At 44.9% G+C, this 20,717-nt stretch overlaps 1 protein-coding gene across 5 annotated transcripts in view; it reads left to right on the top strand.

Annotated features, from left to right (window-relative positions):
* Window positions 1–20,717, top strand: part of LOC119971897 (ecotropic viral integration site 5 protein homolog) — a 377,542-nt gene that overhangs the window by 265,593 nt on the left and 91,232 nt on the right. For all 5 annotated transcript variants that reach the window (XM_038808185.1, XM_038808183.1, XM_038808182.1 and 2 more), the window contains 2 exons: window positions 963–1,057; window positions 11,352–11,417. In XM_038808185.1, coding sequence (XP_038664113.1) covers window positions 963–1,057; window positions 11,352–11,417 — 161 coding nt within the window. The remainder of the gene's footprint in view (window positions 1–962; window positions 1,058–11,351; window positions 11,418–20,717) is intronic.

Below are 20,717 nucleotides of genomic sequence, written 5' to 3'. Positions count from 1 at the left end.
TACTATTTCTGCACCAGCAAAAAAAAAAATCTTTTTTTCCTCTTTCCCCACTTCTCACCTTAAGAAAAGCAATATGTCGATCGCTTAATGATTTACAGATATGAACATACATGCCTTTTGCCCCTCCCAATTTTCCATATGAGGTGTGTCCTCTCTCAAAGCCAAATAATTAATTTTGAAATTTATTGTAAGCATGCTTGATTCTGTTTATCTGAATTGCCTGTGCTTTTCATTTGAAAATATTTTCCGTTGAATATCTTGCAGAAGGGTGACTGCCCTTAGGAATATTTGTTATTGATTATTTTCAAAGTAGTTGAGTTTATGTTTGTTACTCCCGACACTTCTCACATTGCTCAAGTATTTTATATCAATGTAATACAGCCTGTGGGCAGCCAATGGAGGTTGAACTTGTAGCATCAAATTATTAGCTGCTCATGCCCTAATGGAAGTCAATTTACGATTCCTCTGTTACACACTGATTGTTAGAAATTTTCCTGGCACTGAGTTCATTTTAAAAGTATGGATTGGCCGTTTTTACAGCATGAATATGTGTATAAAAATAGAACATTTGTGTGGTCCAGACTGCGCGCCCAAACCAGTAGGCCCAATGCCTGCCCAAAATAGGGGCTTGGGACTCCCCTAAATGACATGGACAAGCTGCCGGCACCTGTGGCACTGTACAGGTAGTTGACCCATTTTAAAGAATCTATTTTGGGCCACCTGCAGTAACCCTCAAGTAAGTAGCAAGTGCTTACTGTAAGTAGTAAGTAAGTAGGACAGTCGGGGTGGGGGTTGTGGTCAAGACTGGCCAGAGAGCAGTGGAGTTGAAAATGGGTGCAGTGAGGTCCATTTTCTATACCATCATCTGCAGAAAGCATTAACTTTGTTCATTACATTTACAATATTGCTGAAGTTAGGCTTTTACACAAATTCAATGCATAACTTCATTACTTTCTTTTCAGGATTTTTTATTCCTGGATTTCCAAAGCTCCAACGGTTCCAGGCACACCATGATCAGATTTTAAGCAAGCTTGTGCCAAAGCTGAAGAAGCACATGGTAAGGAGCTCTATTTTCTTCAGAATTTAACATGGCCTGTGCCATTTGATTGTTTTATTGTGTTTGTTATTCTTTAACCTTTGATTTGAAATATTCTTAAGGCATTACCAAAATATTTAGGACCTGACAACTTGCTGCCGTACCTGTCCACTGTCATTGTAAGTCTAGCAGGATTGAAGTGCCAGAAATTTAGCTGGGACCTGGGTATATTGGGATCCAGCCTCCCCTATCAATTTCCCTCTTGCTTTGTTTGCGGAGAATATTTACCCACTCTACACTAAGTCACCAGCATCAAGGAGGGCCTAATCTGTCAGATTCAGGTACAATATAATTGAGTGATTAACAAATTGAAATTGACAATTCTTTGCACATATGCTGTCCAAAAAACAGGACTTAAATATGGTAGTCAGGAGATTGTGACCTTATACAGGTGCGAGCACCCCACCCACACCCAAATTGATACTTTTATCCACATTAAAAACAGAACGGGTGACTTTTTCAAAAGTGAGCTATTATATATTAGGGCAGCACGGTAGCATGGTGGTTAGCATAAATGCTTCACAGCTCCAGGGTCCCAGGTTCGATTCCCGGCTGGGTCACTGTCTGTGTGGAGTCTGCACATCCTCCCCGTGTGTGCGTGGGTTTCCTCCGGGTGCTCCGGTTTCCTCCCACAGTCCAAAGATGTGCGGGTTAGGTGGATTGGCCATGCTAAATTGCCCGTAGTGTCCTAAAAAGTAAGGTTGGGGGGGGGGGGGGGGGGGGGGGGGGGTTGTTGGGTTACGGGTATAGGGTGGATACGTGGGTTTGAGTAGGGTGATCATTGCTCGGCACAACATCGAGGGCCGAAGGGCCTGTTCTGTGCTGTACTGTTCTATGTTCTATGTTCTATACACCATATTAAGTTTTTGTTTACATTTTAAAATAGAGCAGTATGCAGAAGAGATAGCCCATCCATTACCAACAGTGTTCAATCTTCACCAAATTCCCGGCTTGGATCATTGTCATTAATATCAGTAACTCTCCCACCTAGAAGACCCAGAATTAGGAACATAGAATGAAGTTCTTAGGCTCTGTCAAAGATCTTCTCCAGCTCTCTGGCAACACCAGACCAACAGGATTGAATCTAAACACAGGGCAATGCACAGTGTATATAATCACATTCAACTACCAGGCACTTAAGGCACATCGGGGATATAGCCAGAGCAAACCTTTGTCTAATATGAGATGTAAGAGGCACAGTATCTTAAATTGAATTTCCTTCATTTTATTGCAAACAGAAATTTTATTAGCGTAATACAATATACTACCTATGTATCCTCATCAGTGTTAGTTGCAAGTCTTTTTCCCAAGACTGCAGGGTACCCAATGTATTAACACAGAATCAAGAATGCGGGGTATCATAACTTGTTGATTAACTGTTTAGGCTCCACAGAATTCAGGATTTTTTCCACTGGGAAAATAGAGGAATCAGGAAGTAAGGTTGTCTTATTAAGGATAAAGTCTCTAAGTTATAAATACTTTAAAAAGAATTGTCTCGGGATGTCAAATGTTGCCATTGCTGCTCAAAGGATGACATAGAGGCATCTCTGAACATGTTTCCAAGTCTACAAATGCATCTATCACTCCATGTATCAAATCCATGGCCCATAAGATCTGGCGGGAAGTCTGGGCTGCCCTGGATGGGAGAGAGAGTGAAAGTCAGTTTAGATCTCCATTCTAATTGGCGGACCAATCTCCACACTTTAATACTATTAATAATAGTAGGATTATCACATCTAGCAGTACCAGCCTTAGTGTCTTCATAAAATAACAAGATCTGTAGAGGGCAAGCCGACTGGTCAGTTTCAGTGTCAAGTCAAATGGAGGCAGGGTCCTTCCTAACCCAGTCCCTTATGAACCTAAGGTGAGAAGCCAGTTGATACAGCCTAACATTCAGGATGCTCAGCCCCCTTAGCCCCGAGAGCTGGAACTTAGTAAACTTAAAGTCAGGCTTCTTCATATTCTAGACAAACAAACTGATAATTTCATTAATTTCCTTTAAAAATCTAACTGACAGCAATATTGGCAACATCTGTAGGGTGTCTTACAATCTTGACAAGATAAAGGCTCTATGGCCAGTGGAAATAACAAGGAGGGGGCAGCCCTGCTGATTTCCTCTCTGGACCCCAAAATTCTCTGACCTAAAACCATTTGTGAGCATCGCTGCCACAGACCTATGGCACAATACCTGAATGTATTTAACATAATCTTCACCCAGCCCAGATCTCACCAGATGGTTCCACTCAACCCGTTAGAGGCTTTCTTCGCATCCAAGGAGATGACCTGTCCATTCAGGGCCCGCTTCTGAAAGGGCTGATTCATGTTCAAAAATCTCCTAACATTATTACTGAAGAACCCTTAATAAACCCAGTCTGATCTTCCTGAACAATCGTTAGAAGAGTACCCTCCAACCGTTTCACCAGTACCGAAGACACAATTTCAAGTCAATGTTCAAAAGCAAGATTGGCCTGTAAGACTCACGTTCCTCCAGATCTTTACCTGTCTTCAAAATCAGGGAGATGTTAGCCTCCCAAAGTGTTAGTGGCAACAGCCCTGCCTCAAAAGTGAGACATACCCACCAATGATTCCGTCAGCAGATCCTTGAACTCCCTGTAAAACTCACAAACCGAAACCATTTGGCCCCAGGGCCTTGTCCAGTTGAAGCTCCCTTATAGACGCAGCCATCTCGTACTGAGAATTAGGAGCATTAAGGGCTAAGTGGTGGTCCTCCAAAGTCACAGGGAGTTCAAAAGAAGAGAAAAAACATTCCCTATCTGCCATCACATCACCAGACTGATCTGATCTGCATAACACAGCATAAAAATCCCTAAAAACCCCATCAATCTCCTTTGTCTTCATTAGTCTCCCACCATCCGAACATTGCAGAGGGGGTGGCCCTGGACTCTGCCTTAGTCAGACAGGCAAAGTACTTATTCAGCTTATTCCCAAACACGTACATTCTGCCTTGCAAATGTTACGCCTATATCAGCCTGCTGCATCAATAAGGAATCCAGGGCCACCCGTGCTGCACTAACCTCCTTCAACTGTTGTTTGTTAGGGGCCCTCCCATACCTCTCCTCAGCATCAGGCAAACAGGCCTCCAATTGACGCAGGCTCTCCTGAATTCTACGCCTTTGGTTGGCCATGTAAAAAATAACCAGCCCCCTAGCACAGGCCTTAAAAGTTTCCAATAAAGTGGAGGGAGTGACGTCAGATATAGAGGGCGCAATTTACTGACCGCATCCCATCAGAATCGGGACGGGACGCAGCTGGTAGATCCCACAATGGGCAGAATCCAGACTTGCATAGTTAAGTGAGCTTAACTGCTCATTAACAATGCGGATGCCAGATCTAACTGGCCTCCGGGAACTGCCGTCTTTGCAGAGGAAACCCCTGCCGGGCACTGTTTAACACTCGTCCCCCCCCCAAACGGGGACCAGGCGGAACAACACTTGGTGGAGTGTGGGGGTGTCTCCCAGGTGATTGGATGCCCCCGGGTGGTTGGTATCTGGGCAGAGTGGCACCATGGCACTGCTTCTGCCACAAAGCATCATGGCACTGCCAGCCTGGCACCCTGACAGATGGCACTGTCAGGATGCTCAGGTGACACATCTAGCTAGCAGGGGCACGCCAAGGTTCCAGGTCGGCTGTGCCCATGTGGCATTTTGCCCATGCTCAGGATTGGGCCCAGGAGTGCTCTTCCTGTATGAGGTTAGGTGCAGGAGATTGGATTGGATTTGTTTATCGTCACGTGTACCGAGGAACAGTGAAAAGTATTTTTCTGCGAGCAGCTCAACAGATCATTAAGTACATGAAAATAAAAGAAAATACATAATAGGGCAACACAAGGTACACAATGTAACGGCATTGGTCAGCACGGTAGCATAGTGGTTAGCACAATTGCTTTGCAACTCCAGGGTCCCGGGTTCGATTCTCGGCTTGGGTCACTGTCTGTGCGGAGTCTGTACCTCCTCCCTGTGTGTGTAGAAGACACAGTAGAAGACTGCCAACTGTACTTCACTAAACTGTAGAGGGCTGGTGTGTAAAGGATAGGCTGTAAACATATATATGAAAGTATTTGGTTGCTATTCTGAAATTTGATAAGACAGGAGAAATCATAGGTCAGCTGGAGGGCTAGAGTAAAAATAGACTGTTGGTTTGATTCTTTGGATATTTCATATTGCCAAGTGAATGACGTTCAGGCATTTATATTTGTCTCAGAGGATCAGAAGAGCTGTGTGACTTCTTGAACCCTCCTTAGATAAATGTAGATGATATTGCGACGTTAAAGCAATTTTTTTTTAAATCTTGAGATATGGGCAAGACTGAAAGGGGAACAGTGAGGGTCTTCAGTCGTCCTAATAGTATGGGACTAAAGTTGCATGTAGTCTAGATCAAGTACAAGTGACGGGTTCCCTTCCCTAAAGTGCATTAGTGAACCTGTTTAGTTTTTACAACAATCTGACAACTTTCATGGTTATTTATAGCCCATAACTAATCTAATTTTATTGCATTCAATTTTGCAATTTGCATGACCATATTGAATTTACAAGGCGAGAAATACATTTGCAGAGGTTTGTTTCTAGCGGCAAATCATTGAAGAACGCTGCATAAGCCGTGCATGTCGCAGCCTCCAGCACTCTTCATGGGTATTTGAGGTACCTAGTGCCGTACTGTGGGCGAATTACTTCTCCTGACACACCCAACAATCTCATGGTTACTAGTCGAGTACCGTAATTACAATTAATGTTTTGATGTTCTCTTGTAAGTTAATTTGTTTTATATTTGTGCATTCTAGCACTTACTTAATTCCAATTCAAAATCTACCTTTTGAAAAAGAAAAATCACACATGAATTCAAATTGTTTAAAAGTAATGGGTGTGATTCAACGGAAAAACTTCAAAATCCAGTTTTGGGCGAGTTTGGTGAGGTGTTTTGCGACAGCTGCGTTGGCGAGATCGTGACCCGTATTCAACGGCACTTAGTGCGAAAAATGAGCCCCCATGAGATTCTCGATATTACTGGCTCCCTCGCCATCTGATTCACCCAACTCATGCTTCAGCACCTCGCCACTAACAAGAGGGAATTTCTTTTAAGCACTCACTCACGATTCAACACACAAACATGGCAGCGCGCAGACCTCCTCCTCGTTTTGGGAATGGCAACCTCACAAGGCTTCTCGAAGCTGTGGATGAGAGGCACGGCATTCTGTTCCCCCTGAGGGGGGTGAGAGGACCAGCAGCAGGGTCAGCAATGCCACCTGGGAGGCAGTGGCAGTAGCTGTCAGTGTCGGTAGCATGACAAGGGGGCTGCCAATGTAGGAAGAAGACAAACGATCTCCAACGAGTTGCAAGGGTGAGTTAACCCCTTTCCTGCCACCCCACAAGTTCCCAAACCCCCTCCCCCCTGTAATCCGCAGGCTGACACCTCCCATCCTCCCCACACCCGATCTTTGTGCTAGTTCCTCAGAAGCCCCTGACACCCACCAGTACAACCCTTCATGTCCAGATGCGGTGCCCACACATGCCACTGGTTACAAACCCCCCTGACCTATCAATCATTCAGCTCACAATGCCCCCTCTTTGTCCCAGCAGGAGAAGATAATAAACGGGAAAGGGCGGGGGGAGGGGCGGAGTCCCAGAGATTCAAGGCCACCGGATGCACAAGACAGCAGGCTTCCTCCACCTCTGATGTGCATTCTGGGGACACACCTAGATGTAGCAGCAAATCACAGAAGACCAAGAAGCGTGAGGAGCTCTGAGTGGGCACTGGCGAGGTCACAATCTGTAGCTCGGGGGAATGGAAATCTGACTAAATAAAATGTTCACTATTAAAACATGTCACACCTCCTACATCTTAAGCCTCTGTCACGGTAATCTACACAGTGGGCCTGGCCACACCACCTCCCTCCCCGCCCCCTCTTGCCCTCTGCTCCCTCTACCTCCAGGACATAGTGGCCCAAAATCAAAAGCCCCTGATGGACATCCCATTCAGTGGATGCGTGTAAGCACGCTGTCTGCAGAAAGACAGGAATTAGACTTTAGTAGAAACTGAGGAGCACCAGAGCTTTCATCACAACAAGTTAGCATCACTCTCCTGCCTTGTATGGTCACCCACTGACAGTGCCAACACAGACCATCACCCCGGAGTGATATCGCACAGACCGTTGGAGAGGAGAAACAGGGTGATCGGGGTGGAGGGGGGGGGGGGCAGCGAATGGGGCGGGTGAGGGTGGAATGGATGGGGGTAGGGAAAGGCGGAGGAGGGAGGAAATGGGGAGGATGGGGATTGGTGGAGAGGGAGGGAGAGATGGAAATGGGGGAGCGGAGATTGGTGGTGTGAGGGAAATGGGGGTGGAGAGAGAAATGGTGGGGAAGGGATGGAGTATTGGGGGAGGGAGGGAATGGGGGGGGTTGAACTAATGGACACACCCTCGTCGTATGGAGATGATGAGTGCCTCCCTGGTCCTCCTGGCATGTCAGACCCTTGCTCCTGCTTGTCCTCCATCTTCCGGCTCTTCCTTGGGCTTGTCCTCCAGCCCTCCCTCCGACGAGGTTTCATGTCCCTCTGCCTCCTGCTACGCCTCCTCCTCCAGCATATCGCCCTACTGCTGTGCCAGATTGTGAAAGGCACAGCAGGCCAACACACAGCGGAAGACCCTCAGGGGAAGGGGGGGGGGGGGGGGGGGTTATACTGCAAGGCACCGCCAGAGTGGTCAGGGCATTGGAATCGCATTTTCAGCAGCCAATACACCACTCAACGACAGTACGGGTGGCAATGTGGACCTCATTATAATGGACCGCGGCCTCAGTACCAAACCTCTGCACCGGCATCATCAGCCATGACCTCAGCGGGTATCTATTGTCCCGCACGGGCCATCCCGTCATCCTGGGATGGTCCTCAAAGACACCGGGGATCTCCGAGTGCCCCAGGATGGAGCTGTCCTGTATGCTTCTAAGGTAGCAGGTACGCACGTGCATGATCCTGAGGCAGTGGGCGCATACGATATAAACATTCAGGGAGTAGAACCCCTTCCTGCTAATATAGGTCACTCCCTGTTGCCCTGGTGCTCACAGGGCGAAATGTATGCCATCGATCGCTGCCTGGAAATGGGACACCCTGGCGAAAGCAGCAAATCCTGCAGCCCGTGCATCTTGGTGATCTACCTGGAAGGTGGTATGGTTGGATGCCCGGGTATAAAGATCATCCGTACCTCCCAGATACACATGTGGGTGGATGATTGTGATATGCCAGACAGATCCCTGCTCAAGCCCTGGAATGACCCAGTGGTATAAAAGTTCAGAGCTTCAGTGACCTTCACAGCAACCAGAAACGGATGTACTTCTGCTCCATGGATTGCCATGTCCACGAGGGCATGGCACGGGGCTGCACTGTCTCTCTGCCGAGACACAGCTTTCTGCAGCACATGGTGTTCATTAGCTCATTGAATGACCAACAACGCCTGTACTCCTTGGACCATCACTGGCTTCCCCTTCTGGTTTCTCCTCAGTCTGATAGATGGCCGGGTCTTCAGGCTGCACGGCAGCCCCCTGCGCATGTGGTGCTGCCTCCAGCCTATGTTGGCATTGCTGCCTTCTCCGGCATCTGCCCACCTCAGCTGCCACAAGCACCATGAGGGCCGCCTCCGCAGGATCGGCTCCAACAAACATTGTTTTAACTGGAAGGAATTGGAGAAGAAGAGTGACCAACAATCATTTAGGGCTTCTCCCGTGGACCCTCAAATCCTCCACACCTCCCCCACCCTTACCATGACTGTCTCGGCTCCTCTCAGAGTACCATCCAGGAAGCCAGTTGTGCTGGAAAACCTTGCTCTGTACACACCCCCTGCCACATCAGAAGCCTCTAGACCTCAGACCTCTGCTGGGATCAGTAGGGACACCATGCTCAGCTGCCTTCTACTCATCCACACACTTACCCTTTGGAGACACTTACCCTTTGGTCATGAGAGGATTCACAGTGGTGAAGCAGTGCTCTTGTTTGATTATTTGCAGCTGCAAATATGGTACTGACCCTCCTAGATTTCAGGCACACTGCTCAAGCATCAAAGGTTGTTGGACAAGCAATGTACTAATTATCCTCTGAGATCCCTTGAGGAGGCACATGAGAGTTGATAATATTGTGTTTATTAAACGGTCAACAGTAACAAATATTTGAAAATCAATGCTGTAATATTACGCATATCAGACTAGCCAATAAACAACAAGGAAATGTCACCGTTCCACACTGGTACCAATACAAGGCTATATCAGCTCATTTTCACAAAAAAACCAAACACCCCTCGCAGATTCCTCAGAAACATACAATAAACCTGAGAATGTGTTATCATGGCCATGCCTTGGTCGTAAAAATTGATCTGTCCATCAATGCGTTACTTGTTCATGTATCAGTGCCATTCTCCATCCAGAAGCCGCAGCTGTGCAAGCCCTCTCACACGGCCCATTCTCATTGGAACCAAATCCTGGCATCCACACATTTCATTGGCGCTCAGGATGCAGTTCAACATCCTTGACTTCCAGCGTGTTTAACCTGCTGTGACGTGCCAGTTAAATGTAGCATTCATCACTCCAGCAACAAAAGCATCAGCAATCTGAGAAAGCATTTCTTCAACAGTGTCATCAGGTGGCCCATTCGGATCAATGTCGCGCAACCGGTCCCACAGCGTCTTTTTCCTTCAAACCGGATTGCCTTCTGGACTCATACATCCTCCCAAGCCTGGTGTTCCCAGGACACAGATATTTTAGAAAATATTGTCCTTCTTTCCAGAAGGAAAGGAAGGAAACAGCAACAGGAGCCTCCAGTCATATGCAGCCACCGGCAGGAACCAGCAACAAACACAACCTGCAGCTGCAAAGTTTTCTTACAACTAACCAGGCTAATTCCTCATTTGAAATATCCTTCAGCCGTGAAGCTAGAGGCTGTTCACAGTCAAAGGGAATGAAACTGAACTTCAAGATAGAAATCGCAACAGGGCTCTGTCCTGGAAGTGTTTGGCTGCAGCTATGGTTGCCCCTGTTATGGGTCTCCACAATGCCGGAAAATGGAAATGGCTACTCACTTCCCCTCAGTAACTATCGTGCCAGCTTCATGCTTTTGAAAAATAGTAGTAAACAACGCCCACGTGACTTCCTACTGTGGAGTCGGGTAATTCCTGGAAGGCCACTGCATTCGACTTCAATCTCATTAATGAGATTGAAATTATTGCAAATGAGGGTGAATGATATTCTCGCCATTTTTGGGAGTGGTCCAGAACTCGCCATCAGGAGCACATCGGGTGAATCACAAAATGGTTTGCGTCCAGCGTGATATATGAATCACAAAAAGTTAGTTTGCAGCAAGTGACTAGGAAAGCAAATGAAATGTTATTTATTGGAAGGGGAATGGATTATAAAAAGTAGAAATTTGTTGCTTCAGTTATTCAGGGCGTTTATGAGACATCATCAAGAGTACCGTGGACAGTTTTGGTCTCCTTAGTTAAGAAAGGATATAAAAGCGTTACAAGCAGTTCCGAGAAGGTTCACTCGACTGATACCTGTGATTTGGTTTAGGGCAGGCAGGTTGGTTATCTTATGAGGTAAGGCTGGTCAGGCGTCCATTGAAGGATGAGCTGTGATCTTACTGAAACATAAAAGATCTTAGGGGGTTTGACAGGGTGGATGCAGAAAGAATGTTTCGGCCATTGTGGAAAAGACGAGAATTAAGGGACACAATTTAACAATAAGGGGTTTCTCATTTATTATTGGGGGAAGGCAGAATGTAGGAATTGAAGCCACAATCAGATTAGCCATGATTTTATTGAACAGTAGAGCAGCCTCAAGAGGCCAAATAGTCTACTCCTGCTCCTATTTTGTATGTCCACTGTTACCTTCTCATAATCTGTCTGTCTCTGAAAAACCTATGCTGTGGGTTCAGTCCACTCAGTAATGAAAATCATTTTTGGTATAAAACAAGGTTTTATAACAATAGGTACTTGATAAAATGATTTATGACTGATGTTAAATTTATCAATGGGTGACATTTTGCCATTATGAGTCTCTGTAGGCCATTCTCCAGAGTGATGTTTTCATTTTAAAGATTAGAAAAGGCCATTTCAAGTGTCAGTGTTTTTTGTATTTTCCTCTGAACTGAAGAATATTTTACAATCGGAAACTCTGTGCTTTCTGATTGCCCCAACAATGAGTAATATCATGAGAGATCTACCACTTTCTGAAATTATATTTGTGATTTTGCATTACAGGACAAAGAGCAAATGTCTACGGGAATATACACCACAAAATGGTTCTTACAGTGTTTCATAGAAAGAGTAAGTAAAACTTTGATATTAAGGATGGGCTACAATGTATCGATTGACTACACATCATAACAGAGACAGCAAATTGGAAGCCTCCAAGAGCAAACCATGAATCCTTAGATCTGCATGACTTATGTCAACTATGGGGAAATTTAGAGAATGTGGCAAGGAAAGCTGATTGAGTAACAAGAAAGAAAGAGTGAACAGTTGTTTTTTGGACCGGAGAAAATTATAAAGTGGGACTCCCCAGAGATCAATATTAGGACCACTACTTTTCTTGGTCTATATTAATGGCCTTGACTTGGAATTGCAGGACACATGGGCAGCACTGTGGCCCAGTGGTTAGCACTGCTACCTCACGGGGCTGAGGACCCTGGTTCGATCCCGGCCCTGGGCCACTGTCCATGTGGAGTTTGCACATTCTCTCCATGTCTGCGTGGGTCTCAGCCCCACAACCCAAAAGATGCGCAGGGTCGGTGAATTGGCCACACCTAATTGGCCCTTAATTGGACAAAAAAAAGAATTGGGTACTCTAAATTTATTTTAAAAAGGAACTGCAGAACACAATTTCAAAATTTGAAGATGACACAAAACTTGAAAGTATTGTGAACTGTAAGGAGGATAGTGGTAAACTTCAAGAGGACATAGATTGGTGGAATCAGCTGATATGTGACTGATTAAATTTAATGCCAAGACTTGTTAAGTGATATAAAATAAAGGATGCAATTCAAAAGGTAATGCATGAGCAAAGGAACCTGGGACATATGTACAGAAATCATTGAAGGTGGCAAGGCAAGTTGAGAAAGTGCTTAATAACTGTCACAAAAGTTGACACAATGTCGGAGTGAGAGTGACCCACAACTTACAACTAACTACGGACACATTGAACTGTTTAAAAAAGACCTGTTTTTAAAAAAACACAGGAAAAGACACTGATCAAAAGATCACTGATACTGTAAAAGGGACCCTTCAGGAAAATTCCTGAGACTATACTGATGGATCTGTTCTGAGAGGAACTTTGCAGTTAAAGAGGTGTGAAGGCCCATTTCAAACAGAGACACTTGAAAGGAAAGCATGGAAAATGCAGAAGCTGGACTTTTGAATCACTCTGTATCTGTGGAGACAATGGAAACTGCCTCCCCCCCCCCCCCCCCCCCACCCCCCACTAGCCAATTATGTCCCCTCAAGACATCCAAAAACCAGCTCCTGTTGATTTACATCTCACAATGTATCAAAAGATTTCTGAGAAGAAAGCAAAATGGAGTTTAGATGCAAGACATGCAAATTTCCGTTCCAGGAATACTACATTAATTAGTTCAAAACTGGCTCTGAAAACCAGTGTTGGGCAGAGCAGAAGAACAATGGCGAAGAACCAAGAAACTCTATCTCACTCTCTTTTGCAGGAGACAAGCATTTTAATAGGGAGAAGCAAACAACAGTAGGAAAAGGACGGTCACCTATTCAGAGACAAACAAGTCATCTCTCTCCCTCTAGAAATAATGAAAAGGTGTCTTGAACAAACTGAAAACCAGGTCACAGCCAACTCAACAGCTCTACTGAAATCACCTAACGTAACGGCCGCAAAGTTCCACAAGCTATGCCTTACAGACAAAGAATAAAGAAATATACAGCATAGGAACAGGCCCTTCAGCCCTCCAAGCTTGTGCCGACCATGCTGCCTGTCTAAACTAAAATCTTCTACACTTCCTGGATTCGTATCCCTCTATTCCCATCCTATGGCAGCACGGTAGCATTTTGGATAGTACAATCGCTTCACAGCTCCAGGGTCCCAGGTTCGATTCCGGCTTGGGTCACTGTCTGTGCGGAGTCTGCACATCCTCCCTGTGTGTGCGTGGGTTTCCTCCAGGTGCTCCGGTTTCCTCCCACAGTCCAAAGATGTGCAGGTTAGGTGGATTGGCCATGATAAATTGCCCTTAGAGTCCAAAATTGCCCTTCGTGTTGGGTGGGGTTACTGGGTTATGGGGTTATGGGGATAGGGTGGAGTTGTTGACCTTGGGTAGGGTGCTCTTTCCAAGAGCCGGTGCAGACTCGATGGGCTGAATGGCCTCCTTCTGCACTGTAAATTCTATGATATTCATGTATTTGTCAAGGTGCCCCTTAAATGTTACTATCGTCCCTGCTTCCACCCCCTCCTCCGACAGCGAGTTCCAGGCACCCACTACCCTCTGTAAAAACACTTGCCTTGCACATCTCCTCTAAATCTTGCCCCTCGGACCTTAAACCTATGCCCCTTAGTAATTAACCCCTCTATCCTGGGAAAAAGCCTCTGACTATCCACTCTGTCTATGCCCCTCATAATTTTGTAGACCTCTATCAGGTCACCCCTCAACCTCTGTTGTTCCAGTGAAAACAAACCGAGTTTATTCAACCGCTCCTCATAGCTAATGTCCTCCATACCAGGCAACATCCTGGTAAATCTCTTCTGCATCCTCTCTATAGCCTCACCATCCTTCTGGTAGTGTGGCGACCAGAATTGAACACTATACTCCAAGTGTGGCCTAATTTCAAGGACTTACTCGTATATTCTTTTAACTTTTATTTGGACTCTTATCTTTCTTATTTCTGGTGTGCGTGCGTGCATGTTGTGCAGTGTGCTTGTGTGAGTCTCGAGTCTTTTATTCCTTTTCCTTGGGTTTTAGTAACTAATAAATTTGCTCTTTGGTTGGGTCAAGAAAACCTGCTTTGTTTGGCTCTTGTGAAAAAGTAAATATATTCGGCCTGGAAAAAGTATCCATGGGGGTTACGGCCAACTGATGGGGTTGAATAAAAGGGGAGCTGGTTCATTCTTCTTCATTTGGTCGGAACAAAATTGGATCATTAGGGGATCGTTGCTAGGATTGTTCCCACAAACGAAACAAAAGAATGGGGAAGGTAAATTGTTCATTGGAATCCAATTTTAAAGTCTATAAAAAGGTTTTCTTGACTCTGTACTACTGATGTTTAAAATTTCCATATTTGATGCCAGGACTTTTCGAGACGGAAGGGACTTAACAGAATTTAAAAATTCTATCCTTTGATGAATTAAAAATGATAGCTGGGCAAAAGCCAGGAAACCCCAAATTCTTAAAAGGAATGACCAAACGTCTCTGGGTGGAAATTGAAGATGATGAAACTGGTGAAGTAGTGGCCGATAAGTTAAAATTAGAGCCGCAGAGAGCAAGGAGAATCCAGGCGGAAGACAGGACGAACGGCTGAAGCGGAGGTGAGCGCGAGACGTCAACGGCAGCGAAACCCGTCCGGGAGAAGCAAGTAACAATACCAACACCAGACCCATTCGAGTATCGCACTCTGTAATTGTTTCTCCGGCACCCAAATGTACATCTACCTCCCCAGTCTCTCCCCCCCCCCCCCCCCCCCCCCCCCAAACAGATGCCTACTTATGTGTTGTAAATAATATTGCCAATTGTACAGAGTTGCTGCTGTTGAGCTGGTGCATAATACCGTACCAGTTACTTTATTTTATTTTTTATTACTTTTTTTTGGTATGTTTGTGTGTGCCCTTCTCTTCTATAAATATATATATATATATATATATATATATCTTATTCTGTGTACATAATGGCAAATATACTATGTTCAAAAACCCAATAAAAAACATTAATAAAAAAAAATTAGAGCAGCAGAAATTGCAACTAGAATTTGAAGGAAGAGAAAAGGAAAGGTAAAGAGGGAAAGTGGAAAGTCAGGAAAGGGCATACAGAGAAGAGAGAGTTTCAGCACAGAGAGAGGGAAACGAAGTTTAAATTTAAATAGCTCGATCTAAGAGGACACATCTGTGTCCATTGAAGACACCGCAACTCAGATTTGATGGCTGAAGCACTCTAATTTTCCCATTTAATCCCTTGAACGAGGGAATGAAACCTGTAGGTGTTGTGATAGCTCGGGAAAGGCTACTTAAGGTGAGGCTGGGAACATGCAGAAAAATTCTTCAGAGGTGCAGGGAGCTGGAGGATGTTCGGAGGCCCAAAAGGAGGCAATGGAACCTGAGTGGGTTGGAGTAACTAAAAAACAATTGCTTGAATTTAAAGAGCCAAGGTTAAGTCTGGAGAGTTAACAAATGTTCAGTGAAATTTATACGGGCAAAGAGAAATTGAGTTCGTAGATACGTTTTTTGCAAAATTGAAAAGGGACCAGGGTGTCCCAAGACAAGAAAGGAGTCTGTGAGTGAGGTGCCACACCCAGCTGCATTGCCACGCTGAGCTGGAGAACCGTTGGAAGTTAAAAGACCCAAAGGCAGGCCAGCAGAAGTTAAAAAGACAAGGTAGAAACTGCGGAGGTTAAAAGGATCAGAGATAGTCCAGCTTTGTGAGTAAATGAGAATGAATCTCATTTCATTCCGTCTGAGCAGGAGGTACAACAAAAGCTGAAACAATGTCGGAATGAGAGTGATTCGCAACCTGCAACTAACTGCTGACATATTGAACCATTTAAAAAATACATGTTTTTTTAAAAAGCAGAGGAAACAACACTGACCAAAAGATACTGTACAGCCTGATGCTGTAAAGGGACCCTTTGGAACAATTCCTATATGGATTATACTAACAGACCTGTCCTGAGAAGACATGGAATTTCACACCTAAAGAGGTGTCAAGGCCCTCTTCAAACAGACATTTGAAAGGAAGGCATAGAAAATGAAAAAGGCTGGACTTGTAAATCTATGTGTTTCTGTGAAGATGATGAAAACTGCCCCCCATAAGCCAGTTATATCTCATCAGACATCCAAAAACCATCTCTTGTTCATTGATATCTCGGAATGTGTCAAAAGGTTTCTGAGATGAACACAAAACGAACTTTAGGTGCATGCCAATTTCTCTTTCGAGAATACTAGAGAAATTAGTTTAAAACTAGCTCTGAAAACAAGTGTTGGGCAGAGCAGAAGGATAACAGCAAAGAAGCCACCTCTCTTTCTCTCTTTGGAGACTAGTATTTTAATAGGAAGAATAAAACAACAGGAAGGGAAGGACAGCTAGCCCAACAGAGACCAAAAAATCATCTTTCTGGGGACAATCAAAAAGTTTTTTCAACAAGGAGCAAAGTGAACAAAGCCAACTCCAGAGTTCTACTGAAATCATCTAACTTTAATGGCCACAAAGTTCCACGAGCTGCGCCTCACGGACAAGCCAAGGACTCACTTGTATATTCTTTTACCTTTTATTTGGACTCTGACCATTCTTATTTCTGTGTCACATCTTTAATTACTTTTTCTTGGTTTAATTAACTAATAAACTTACTCTTCCTTTAACTCAAAAAAACCTGTTTTGATTGGCTCCTTGTTAAAAAGTAAATATACTCGGTCTGGAAAAGATATCCGCAGGAGGAGAATTTTAAATAATCCTTCGTTGCAAGGGAGTCGGAAAAAAAGAGGCGCTGGCTCATTCCTCCTCACCCGGCCATAACAAAATGTATTGAGGGTCCAAGGCTTTCTAAATAGAGGCACTGAGTATAAATGTTCAGCATCAATTGGAGCATTCTGTACAATTCTCGGCAAGACACTTTAGGAAGGATGTGAAGGCATTAGAGAGAGTACGGAACAGATTTACAAGAATGGTTCCAAGGATAAGGGACTTCAGTTAAATTGATAGATTAGGAAAGCTGGGCTGTTCTCCTTAAAGAGAAGGTTCAGACAATATTTGATAGAAGTGTTCAAAATCATTGACAGTCTGAACGAGTAGATGGGAAGAAACGTCCCACTGGCAGAAGAATCGATAACCAACAGGCACCAATTTAAGGTGAATAGAAAAAAAGCCAAAGGAAACATGAAGAAACACTTTTTATGCAGTGAATGGTTAGGGCCTGGAATGCAGTGCCTGATAATTCATTCCAATCAAGGCTTTCAAAAGAAAATTGGATAAAAACCAGAGAGAGAACATTTGGAGGGTTATGAGGAAAAGACAGGGGAATGGGACTAGCTGTGTCACTTGCAGAGAGCCAACATGACAGGAGAGAGCAAATGGCCTCTCTTCTGTGCTGTAACTTTCTATGATTCTATAACATGTGAGGGGTGGCCTGAAAGGACAAGGACCACTTAGAGAGATCTAGCATGGTTAATAAATTCAGGCCTTATTTGACCAATTTATTCCATTATTTGAAGAGGTTACAAATCTGGTGGATAGGATAAAGGATTAGAAATTATTTACATGGATTTTCAAAAGGAATTAAGTCTGCCCCAAATAAAATCCGGGTGTATGCCTATACGATAAGTAGTAAGGTGGCAGGGTGACGGGGGTTGACATTCCAGAAGGCTAAGGGGTGATTTAATCAAAATTCTTGGGGTATCAGTAGATCAGTTAATAATGAGAAACTACATCTGCTGATGAGACAGTGCAGAACTAGGGGCCATAATCTAGGACTGGAGGACATAATTTAAAAATTAGAGCCAGACTTTTCAGGAGCAAAGTTTTATTTCTGGTAAAAGCTTGGAACGCTCTTCCACAAATTAATTCTAGATCAATTATTAATTTTAAATATAATATTGATTTTTTTTGTGTTAATGGAATTAAGGAATATGGGGCAAAGATAAGTACTTGGAGTTTGGTCGCAGATCAGTCATGACCCCGATAAATATCAGAATAGGCTCAAGGAGCCTCCTGCCTCCTACCATTCCTATATTTCCAGAAATCAGAGATCAGAATATTGCCCAACATATCTAAATTTGCAGATTGCATGAAATTGAGTGCTTTGGTTCAATATTTTGACAAGTATATGATAATCCAAGGATAGATGACAGATTAAGTTCAACACAAGTACATGTAACATCATTTAGGTAAAAGATAAGGCATCTTTCTGCGAATGGTCACAATAGTTGAGATCACACAGAAAGAATTAAACTTGAGGATTTTGATAAGTTGCTAAAGTAGTCACTTCAGCATTCACAGGTGGACAAGAAAAACAAATTAAATATTCAGATGTATAGAACTAGGGTTTCTAATTCAAATGAGATGACATGAAAATTTGACACGGTTCTATATACCTGAACCTGCACATTAACCTTAAGAGAATCGTGACCAAGGACTCCCAAGTCCTTTTGTGCTTCTGATTTCTGAAGCATTTCCCCATTTAGAAAATAGTCTGTGCCTAAATTCCTCCTTCCAAAGTGTATAACCTCACACTTTTCCACATTGTATTTCATTTGCCACTTCATTGCCCACTCTCCGAGCTTGTCCAAATCCTTCTGCAGCCCCCTTGCTTCCTCAATACTATCTGTCCCTCTACAGATCTTTGTATCATCTGCAAACTTAGCAACAGTACCTTCAGTACCTTTTTCCAGATCATTAATGTATATTGTGAAAAGTTGTGGTCCCAGCACAGACCCCTGAGGCACACCACTAGCCATCGGCTGCCATCCTGAAAAAGATCCCTTTATCCTCATTCTCTGCAATTTGCCAGTCAGCAAATCCTCTATCCATGCCAGGATCTTGCCCATAACACCATGGGCTTTTAACTTATTTAACAGTCTCCTATGCGACAGCTTGTCAAAGGCCTTCTGGAAATCTAAAAATCACCTCCACTGGTTCTCCTTTAACTTCCTTAAAGAACTCTATCAGATTTGTGAGACACGACCTCCCTTTGACAAAGCCGTGCTGACTCAGTCCTATTTTATCATGCACTTCCAAGTACTTCGCAATCTCATCTTTAATAACAGACTCTAAAATCTTACCAATGACCGAAGTCAGGCTAACCGGCCTATAATTTCCTGTCTTCTGCCTCCCTCCCTTCTTAAACAGTGGTGCTACATTAGCCATCTTCCAGTCCTCTGGGACCCTTCCTGCCTCTAGTGATTCCTGAAAGATCATCACTAATGCCTCTACAATTTCCTCAGCTATCTCTTTGAGGACCCTGGGGTGTAGTCCATCCGGTCCAGGTGACTTATCCACCTTCAGACCTTTCAGTTTCCCTAGAACCTTCTCCTTAGTAATGGTCACTGCACTCAGCTCTGCCCCCTTGTTCTCCTGGAGCTCTTGCATCCGACTGGTGTATTCCACCGTGAAGACAGGTGCAAAGTAACTAGTCAGGGGCGAAATTCTCTGTCCCCCCGCAGGGTCGGAGAAACGCCCGGGATCGGCGAAAATCCTGCCCCCACCATGGCTGGAATTCTCCGCCACCCGGGAATTGGCGGGGGCGGGAATCGCGCCGCGCCGATCGGTGTGCCCTCCGCGCCGATCGGCGGGCCCCCTGCGGTGTTTCACCTGAGGAAGGAGCTGTGCTCCGAAAGCTAGTCAAACAATCTCTGTGTTAACCTATCAAGCCTCTCCAAAATTTTGTAAGTTTCACCTCGCATTCTTCTAAACTCCAGAAAATGTAAACCCAATTTATTCAGTCTCTCATTTTAGGACAATCCCCCTCATCTCCGGAACATATTTTGTGAACTTTCGATGTACCAGCTCCCGCAACCGTGCCACGACGCCCTGATGCTGGCGCGCGATTCGCCGAGGTGCGGAGAATCGGCGGCAGTTGCGCCGGCGCATTTGGCGCGGCGCCGGCCGGATTTGCTGAGCGGCCGCGCGCATACGACAAAGTTCCTCCGGCACCGTTCACCCTTGGTCGCTGCCGGCGGGAACTCTGCGTGAACGGTCGGGGGGCGGTCTGTGGGGGGGGAAGGGGTCTCCGTCCAGGGGAGGGGGCCTCCGATGGGGTCTGGTCCCCAATCAGGGCCCACCAATCAGCGGGCTGGCCTCTCCTCCCCCAGACCTACTTTCCTGCACACCCGGCCCCGAACACCGGGATGGTGCGCAGAAAAAGTCCCCTGCGCATGCGCGGGTTGACGCGGCGCCCATTTAGTGCCGGGAAAGGAGGCTGGAGTGGCGTGAACTGCTCCAGCGCCGGCGTTCACGACGGCGCAAACACTTGGGCTCCATTTGGGAGAATCGCCCCCATCCTTTCTCAAAAACTGCACACAGTGTTCCAGATATGGTCTCACCAAAACCCTATACATTCGTAGCAAGATTACTTTATTCTTGTACTCCAGTCACCTTGCAACATGCCATTCATCTTCCTAATTGTTTGCTGCACCTGCAGTCTAACTTCTTGTTTTTGTTCTATTAACCCAACCCAAGTTTCTTTGAACATCAACACTTACAAGTTTCACAAATGAAAAAAAAATTCTGCTTTTCTATTCTTGCAACTAAAGTGAATAACTTCGCACTGCCCTACATTATATTCCATCTGCCATCTTGTTGCCCAATTACTTAACTGTCTTTCTCTTTTTTGAGCCACTTAGTGTCCTCCTCATAGCTTACCTTCCAGCTAGCTAGGTATCATCAGCAAATCTAGATACATTACTCTCTGTCTGTT

Source organism: Scyliorhinus canicula, chromosome 9 (genome assembly GCF_902713615.1).
Source record: "Scyliorhinus canicula chromosome 9, sScyCan1.1, whole genome shotgun sequence".
NCBI classification, from domain to species: domain Eukaryota; kingdom Metazoa; phylum Chordata; class Chondrichthyes; order Carcharhiniformes; family Scyliorhinidae; genus Scyliorhinus; species Scyliorhinus canicula.
Note: the sequence above shows the minus strand (reverse complement) of the source record. Positions and strands in the feature narration are given on the sequence as shown.